The sequence below is a fragment of the Drosophila nasuta genome, chromosome X (assembly GCF_023558535.2).
Source record: "Drosophila nasuta strain 15112-1781.00 chromosome X, ASM2355853v1, whole genome shotgun sequence".
Taxonomy (NCBI): Eukaryota; Metazoa; Arthropoda; class Insecta; order Diptera; family Drosophilidae; genus Drosophila; species Drosophila nasuta.
In genome coordinates this window covers 18,834,061-18,842,450 of record NC_083459.1, presented here as the reverse complement: position 1 = coordinate 18,842,450, position 8,390 = coordinate 18,834,061, and the positions used below count along the sequence as shown (strand labels likewise).

At 38.4% G+C, this 8,390-nt stretch overlaps 3 protein-coding genes across 3 annotated transcripts; 1 reads left to right on the top strand and 2 right to left on the bottom strand.

The window, feature by feature from the left end:
- The first annotated feature begins 501 nt into the window (after window positions 1-501).
- LOC132796159 (uncharacterized protein C15orf39) lies at window positions 502-1,213 on the top strand. The gene has a single exon (XM_060807224.1). The coding sequence runs from the start codon at window positions 536-538 to the stop codon at window positions 956-958; it is 423 nt and encodes a 140-aa protein (XP_060663207.1). The 5' UTR covers window positions 502-535; the 3' UTR covers window positions 959-1,213.
- A 3,338-nt stretch (window positions 1,214-4,551) lies between these two features.
- On the bottom strand, window positions 4,552-5,952 carry LOC132796842 (eukaryotic translation initiation factor 4E1-like). Its single transcript, XM_060808163.1, has 3 exons — window positions 5,801-5,952; window positions 5,148-5,740; window positions 4,552-5,084 (listed from the first exon to the last, which is right to left on the bottom strand). The coding sequence occupies exons 2-3, from the start codon at window positions 5,736-5,738 to the stop codon at window positions 4,833-4,835; spliced, it is 843 nt and encodes a 280-aa protein (XP_060664146.1). The 5' UTR covers window positions 5,739-5,740; window positions 5,801-5,952; the 3' UTR covers window positions 4,552-4,832.
- A 372-nt stretch (window positions 5,953-6,324) lies between these two features.
- Window positions 6,325-7,177, bottom strand: LOC132795644 (intracellular hyaluronan-binding protein 4.S-like). Its single transcript, XM_060806500.1, has 2 exons — window positions 7,049-7,177; window positions 6,325-6,984 (listed from the first exon to the last, which is right to left on the bottom strand). Exons 1-2 carry the CDS (start codon window positions 7,175-7,177, stop codon window positions 6,325-6,327), a joined length of 789 nt encoding a protein of 262 aa, XP_060662483.1.
- Between the last annotated feature and the right edge of the window lie 1,213 nt (window positions 7,178-8,390).

The window sequence follows — 8,390 nt, the reverse complement described above, 5'->3', positions numbered from 1 at the left end:
AAAAATGAATATTTAATTTTCATTTGCTATAAATTTCATTATGAAATTTTAATAAAATTACAACAAGAATTCATAATAGGAAAAAAATTAAAATACTCATGTATAATTAGATAAATTTCATTCAGAAATTTTAATAAAATTTCAAAATCAAATTCAAAAGAAAAAAATATAAATATAATGTATAATTCGAAAGAATTTTGATTTTTAATTGCACTCTGGAAACTTTAAGCTTTACGTAGCGTCCGCAGATTGCGTTTAGGCACTGTGAGTATAAATATTTAGCACAGTTATCGCCAATCCGATCATCGTGACGAACTAAATACGTTTGCCTTACATTTCGTGATGTTTTGCAGTGGCAATCGAAACTAAGTCGCGGCACCAATGATTAGAATTGACCTCTGACCTTGAGGCGCCTGATACGCGATATGAATCTATGAATGCTGGAATTACGCATTGAGGGCGAATCAAGTGTCGCAGTCGCGATTGAAATTCGCAGCATTAAAGACGTGAAACCCAAAAAACAGAAGACAAAAATATGCGTTTACTCTCAATCTGGTTACTCAGCCTTTGTCTGTGCCTCAGCCTGAGCGCTGGCATGGCACGGCGACTGCAACGTGAGGCAAGTGCAGCACCTGAACCAGCTCCAGCTCCTGCTCCCGCTCCCGCTCCAGCTCCAGCACCGGAGCCAGAACCAGCGCCTGAGCCAGCGGCAGCTCCAGGGCCAGAGCCAGCTGCAGGGGGGAACGAGGACAAGGAGATCTTTATATCGGATGCGACGACAACAGCAAAGCCACTGGGAACAGCCTCGATCAAGTCGCGGGCAATAAGCATGGATCGTGGCCTCTGCCAGGAGCGATCACGCTATCATCCGCACTTTCCCAAATGCCATCAATTCTGCAAGCGACTGGAGCATTGGATTGGCCAGTGTTGGCGTGAGGATTGTCACTGCATCTCTTAAATTGTGAAATCAGTTCCAAGAAGTCGTCAATTATACTTTGCACTTAACTCAAATTTGATATGCCTAACAATGATGAACTTTGCTGTACTTAGATGCGAGTGCTTATTAAAGTTGCAACAAGTTTTCCCTGCCATCATTTCCTGCCTCTTAATTAACAAGTTTCGTATTATTGTATTTGAAATCGAACCGAAAAGTCTTGTAAACATTTTTGTAAGTGTGCACAGTGTGCTAATTAAGTATACGCATGGCTCATAACTAATTCTATGTGTGTTTTTGGTTTGTAGCTCTTTAAAGCCGATTTCAATTTCGAAAGTCGAAAGCAGTTGGAAAAATACGAAATACGCCGCTGTCGCTTTTGATGAAAGCGCAGCTGGCAAGTGCTTTTATTTGTGTGCATAGACAAATGCATACATAGATACATTATGTAACTACGAATGCATGTATGCATGTATCTGTGTATGTGTGTATGCGCCTGGCAAACACACAAATAAAATCCACGCATTTTGCTAGTTTTGCATGATGGATCTCCGTCAAACATTTGGCCGAATTCTCAGCTAACATACGACCGACGAACTACATACATGACTGACTGTATGTATATGTATTTATGTGTCGATATGTGTGTGTGTGTGTGTGTTTGAAGTGTGTGCCAATGTGTGCTCGCATCTCTTTCATATGCTAATTTAATAGTAAACAGTGGCAAAAATGCGCGCACAGGACATGGCTACCAGCCGAAGGACCGCAACGACACACAGACAGACAGTCGGAGGGACAACAGAATGCGCATACATGTAACGAGTGACAGCTACTAATAGCACACACTCACACACACACACACATATGTTGTTGTTGTTAGTGTGCATAGTAAGCACACAACATGCATATTCATGAACTAAGTGGCTGCATTTCAGCGCCCTGTTTTGTAAAGCTTCTTTGTGCAAATTGTGAGCATTAACAATTCCTTTTTTTTTGTGTCACTTTTTCGCTTCCACCTTTTGTATTTTCACAGCAGTTTTTCTACGTAGTTTTCTGTTTTTCTCCATTCTTATTCGTTTTGGGTCTGCTCCAATTTTGACAGTTGCATCGCATATAATTTTAAAATGAACGTAATACACAACAAATAAATAGAACTTAGTTAGCAGATGACTAAATTGCACTTGCACATTAAAATTAAAAGCAGCCTGAAAGATAATCCACAATTAAAAACGTTAAAGAAGCTGCTCAAACTCTTTGGAACTGGAAATGTATTTCGATAACTGTCAGCCGATATCACTTGCTGGCACATCTATTAAAAGGCATCTAAACAAATTATTGCCAACGGTTGACATTTGCAATGAGCCGCCGTGAGAGCAGACATTATAAGCTCGTTTGATTGATATGATTGTATGGCCATTAAAATTTAATGAGCTACGAGAAATGCCAAAAATATGCCTTAACCTCTTGACTACCGACCGTCTCCATCGCTTTTTTGCTGGCTGAGTGTGACATGGATATGAATATGTTGGACTTTGGGACACACATTGTGATACCCTGTAAACATTCGCTATTTTGATTTAAAGAGAATCTTTTCTTTTATTTCACTTAATTGCAATTCGTTTATCTTACTTAGTAGCACTATAAAAAACAATGCTGATTAACACAAAATAATATTAGAATACAAACTTTTGCATAGCCTGTTAAGCTTGGCAACGTTGATTCAATGAAAATCTTCTCTCTTGTCTCGTTTAATTGAAACTTTGTAGCCTCAAATATTATTGATTTATATATTAGAATACTTACTGGATATCTCCCAACTCGATCAATCTCAAGCAAGCATATGAACGTAAGTATTGTTCCATAGAAGACACAAATTGTGATACACTGTACTATAAATCGCCTTAATTTTTCTTTTATCGCATATTTGTCTCACTTAGTTACCAACACAATATATTATTGATTGAAATTCGACAAAAATACGGAGAATTTGGCACTTCGATCAATGCTCGCAACAAGCGTCTAAATTGGTATTGTTCTTGTGTGCTCTACTCGCTGTTTTTGTTGTATGTCCGTTCAACTGATTTAGCTCAATAATGTGACGCGTCTCTCACTTTGATAAGGGTCTCTTGGCTGCAGCTTCAACTCTGCTTCTACCGCTGTCAACAGATAATGACAACAACAACAATAACATGAGCGAATGCAATAACAATAAGTGGCAGGACAGCAAACACGAGTTCGTTATCTTTACCGCAATGTTAACACTGCTACACGGTCATGCCATTGCCTGTATGTATTAGGACCGAAGAGTTAACGATTCCCCACTCCGGTCCCTACAAATATCACTCATTGCATCCCACGTCGATTGTTTGGTACATAACCTGTGCTCATTTAAAATTAGTCATCCCAGTCTTCAGCTAAATTTAGCTTAAGTATTTTGTCTAAAGGTCAAATTTGAAAATTTCAATTGCAATTCAAGCATTCCTGACAAAATTAACAAGCTATTTTAATTATATACATTTTATTACAAATCATTCTAGTAACAAGGGTAAGACCCATATTTAGCATCAAGAAAAAGTAGGAAAATACTATCTAAATATATTTAGAGTTATTTATAAAGAGCTGCTTCTAAGCCACATTACAAATAACTTAGTTGCTTTGGCTAACAATCTGGTATATTTTGTACTCTGTGGTATGATTTTAATGTAATACTATATTAATATACCAGATATAAGTAATAGTATATTAGTATTTTTGGTATATTAATTTGGTATATTTTAGGAATATGGTCTTATTGAAAATTGGTCGCGCATAATTCGATTGAATCTTTCTTGTTTTGTTTTTTATACCCGCTACCCATGGGGTAGAAGGGTATTATAACTTTGAGCCGACAGGAAATGTATGTAACATTTCCGACCCTATAAAGTATATATATTCTTGATCAGCGTCAATAGCCGAGACGATATAGCCATGTCCGTCTGTCCGTCCGTCCGTATGAACACCTAGATCTCAGAGACTATAAGAGATAGAGCTATAATTTTTTTTCAACAGCATTTGCTATGTTTGCACGCAGATCAAGTTTGTTTCAAATTTTTGCCACGCCCACTTCCGCCCCCACAAATCAAAAAAATCGAATAACAAGCCTAATTTTAAAGCTAGAGTTGTGAATTTGGTATATACAATAAGTGCTGTAGTAGATATACCAAACATACCATTTGGTATATTTTTAGTATTTTTTTAGTATTTTCGGTATATTTTGAAAATGATACCGCGATATTTTGCCTTTATTAAAAATGGGTAGCGGGTATTTCACAGTCAAGCACACTCGACTGTAACTTTCTTAATTGTTTTTTTTTTTTTCAAATTTGGGATTTATAATTCAGTTATTAACTGAACATTTATTTATACAAGTATCTTAATGAAATATAATCTATAGGAAAGTATCTCGAATTCGTAAATATATATATAAATATACACTTATATATATGCATAATAATATAATAAGAATAAATTATTTAATAATGTTATAAAATATATCTGAAAGTTTGTTTATCACGATGCGATAATATAATAAATTTCCCTTCGCATAGTTATAATATATATTTAACAATGTTTGCCACTTCATATTCTAGATTCACAGCGTGAATCGATTAAACTTTATTAATTTTCATAAACATATACATAAACAAATATGTATGTATGCATGTGTGTGTATCCATATGTTGTGTGTCTATACTACTACTTAGCGTCCGGTCGATGCTTGACGTGTGATGTTTGATGATGTTTGTTGTGTTTGATGTCTCAGCACGATATTAACACGATTAAAACTAACGAAGCTACTCTAAAACTGCGAAACTGTGAACAATGTGTGTGTGCATAACTTTTGCATAATTTTGTGAGTTTACAAGGTGAAAGTTGTCTTGACATTGGATCCCTGCTTGGTCATGGCATCCTTGTGCAGTTGATATTGCAACAAATTCTGCGGTCCCAGACGCAGAGCATCGCGTAGCTTGTGCCCAATCTCAAGGACTGCCTCCTTGTTATCGCCATTGGCAGTCCAGATCGAGATTTTGTTGCTCTTGCCACGAATGTTGACAACAGCGCCGCAAATCTCATCATAGCGATCAAACACTTCGCCGATCAGGCAAAGCAACTGAAAATTCCAAGACGTTTCTTTAGTCAACTATAAGAGAGATAAAAAAGTTAAAGTACTCACCACATCCATCCACAATTTGTCCAAATCATCCTTCAATATCTTATTAAGTCCAATCACCCAACGACCGCCATTATGATTGGCAGCATCCTCCCACATGGGACGTATGCCCTTCTTGAACAGCGAATAATCGCTGCCCATCTTGATCTCCGACGGCGGCTTGATGTGATTGTAGAGGTTCCAAAAGTCCTCGACAGTATCAAAGCTAGTGATTTCATTTTGCATATCCTCCCACGTCTTGGTGCGATCGTTCTCCAAATACCACAGTGTCCACACATATTGCAACGGATGTTTAACTAGCACCTCGGGCAGCACAGCGCCGTCATCATCCTGCAACAGATTGCTGCACTGTTCAGGTTCGGGGCCACCAAGTTCTTGGGTACAAATTGCCACATCACGTTCCTCACGCTCTACCTTGTCAGCGACCGCATCGGTTGCAGCAGCCACATCGGTTGCAGCAACAGCAACATCAGCTTCAGATGCGTCTTTGCGCTCCAATGTTGGATTCTCATCGCCACTTCCGGTTTCCATCATCGATTCGCTATTTGGAACGGCACTTTTGAACATTGTCTGCAATTCGGCAAAGTCCTTCATAACTGCAATAGTCAAATTATTCGAATATATATATATTGCTAAGCTAAATGTGGTTCAGAAACCGTTTTGATCAATACTGCGAACTCGTTGTACTGTTTATGCAAAATCCAGGGACAATATTTACTATTTTTTATGTTCACAATTTAAATATTATTAAATTGTAAACGAACTAACTTTTTTGGAGCTGCAAAAGTCAACTGACTATTTCAGACTACATGCTCCCCTACAGTTATATGCGAGTTGATGTTTTTCCCTAGGCATTCTAGTGAGACCAAAAGTTAATAAACAGTTCTTTTGAGTTGTCTCAAACTGCTTATGAAATTCTTCTTTGGTTTAGAATTTCCATCAGTAAAAAAATAATAATGTTTTTCATACCTTTGACAGCTATAAAGAAAAGTATGCAACATTAAAAAAGTACAACTCTTTTGCAAAGCAGCAAACATGAAATGGATCAAGTAAATACTATATTATATTTTTTAACTATTAGAAATAATAATCTATATCAGCTAAATATAAAATAAAGTTTGCGTTGATATTTTCAATTATTTTACTTTATTATTATTTATCTTTAATCCAAACAAGACTGTCAAAATATTTGTTCTAGATGGCTTTCAATGGCACCAGCTTCGAGCGACGCTTTTTTGCCCTTAGTAACAACAGAGTCTGGTCCACCTTGGAGCATTTTCTCTTCAGCAGTTTTACGTCCAAGACTGGAGTTGAGCTTGATCGAATCCTTTCCAGCGTTCAACTGTTTCTTTTTGGCCAAAGCAATCCTCTTTCGCCATTCCGCGTTGTTCTCGCCCTCGCCAGCTTTGCGCAGATTGTAATTGGGCTTGGGACGCTGCTCCTTGAGAGCCTTCCACTCATCGAGACCCATTTGCTTGTGTGTATCATTGATTAAAGGCTCGGCAATAGTCTCCTCATTGCCAGAGTCCTCATTGTCCATGTCCACCTGCTTGAAGTCATCGATGCCCTGCTTCACAGATCCCCAGTTGTGTGCTCCACCGCCTTTGCGTTTATCCACGGCCTTCACGCCAGTCTTATTAGATCCAGACTGGCGATCAAACTCACGTTTGCGACTACCGCATTTCTCCATTTTGCGGTAACGTGCTGAATACGCCTTGCCCGGACGCTTACCAACCTCATTGTTGTAATCTGGCCAATTGTTTTCGGCCAAAGTGTTGCTGTTGACACTTAAACTTGCAGAGCGTTGTGGCTTCACCACAATGCTGGCACCGGTATTTGCCTTTTGTCCCGCATTGTTTTTTGTTCAGAACTCCTGGCTTGTTCTCTATTTCAGTTTTCTTCACGTTTTCTACAAATGAACGATCCACGGATGTCTTTTTTCCGGCCACAACGGATACCTTCTTGGGTAGAGGAAGTACGACGGTCTTGTCATCATCGTCCTCGAATAATAAACCGAACCGATTGTTAGCCATTTCTTTTTTTGGAAAAACTAGATAAAAGTTAACAAAATAAAAATCTTGGAGCTGCTTCTCGTATTTTTAGCTTTTCACTTAATGCTGTCAACGAAAGCAATGGCTCAACAATCGATTTGAGTTATCGATTCTGTCGAAAAAGTCATTGAAAATCAAAGACTGACATTTTGAAAGTTGGTGTCAAATATCGATACAATAATAAAAAAAATGTTTACTCATATGCAATATTTTATATTATAATAACATAATAATTATAATAAAATACAAAATCAAATTTCTACAACGAGTTTTTAACGGAGAAATATAGTTTAGATAGTTGCTAGATATTTTTGACAAATTGTAATACAATATATACGATTGACATGATATATATCTTTCTGATTCCTTCCGAGTATACAATTAAACTGCTGCGCAGTTGAAGCAATTTTCAGAATGGAGGAATATTCGACGCTAATGATGCAAATTAATGAATTTCTTTGCAGTTGATTTGTATGATAATGCCAGTGTTTATCTGCCTTGACTATAAATAGCGCACCTTGTGCGATATTATAACGGCGGACACGGCGCTTCTACTAACTGTTAACTGCTTAGTACAACAAGCACCGTGGGAGTCGACACTGCAAGTGCCAAGAATCTAAAATGGGCGAAATGAGAAAGCAGCCAGAGAGTCTTGGAGGCAAATTCGAAAGACTGGAGGTCATGTAAATTGTTGGCCAGATACAAGATACAAGAAGAAGAAAAAGAAGAAGAAGTAGAAGCAAAAGAGAGGCATACATATCGTATCGTATCGTATAATTCATATAAATTTGTTGGGGCACAAAACTCTCCCCGGGGTGCATTTAACTAAACGCAACGGGCTGGCTGGCTGGCTGGCTGGCTGGTTGGCTGTGGGCCACGGCTCTCTGCTTGCCACTGATGTGCCGGGTTGGTTGACTGCTCGTGGCAATTATAAATTGTTGAAAATAATTTCATTAAAAATGTAAAAAGCGGGCACCAAATAGAAAAGTGTATTATTAAAAGCCCAAGACCTCGCCTGCGACCTGAACTCGAGTAACGACTCAAAAGCGAAGCTGGCCATGGAGCTCAAGCTGGGCATGAAGCTGGAGATGGAGCTGAAGCTGCTCGAATGCTCGATGCTCGATGCTGGAGCCGGACGATGCTGTAAGGCTGCGATGGCAACGTTTGTCCTACATTTTGGCGCCCTTGTTCTCGC

Coding starts and splice junctions, on each gene's coding strand:
- LOC132796842 (XM_060808163.1), bottom strand. CDS start 5,738: ATGAAGGACTTTGCCGAATTGCAGACAATGTTCAAAAGTGCCGTTCCA. Junction 5,085..5,147: donor ACAAATTGTGGATGGATGTG/GTGAGTACTTTA, acceptor TGGAATTTTCAG/TTGCTTTGCCTGATCGGCGA.
- LOC132796159 (XM_060807224.1), top strand. CDS start 536: ATGCGTTTACTCTCAATCTGGTTACTCAGCCTTTGTCTGTGCCTCAGC.
- LOC132795644 (XM_060806500.1), bottom strand. CDS start 7,177: ATGGCTAACAATCGGTTCGGTTTATTATTCGAGGACGATGATGACAAG. Junction 6,985..7,048: donor ATCGTTCATTTGTAGAAAAC/GTGAAGAAAACT, acceptor GCGGGACAAAAG/GCAAATACCGGTGCCAGCAT.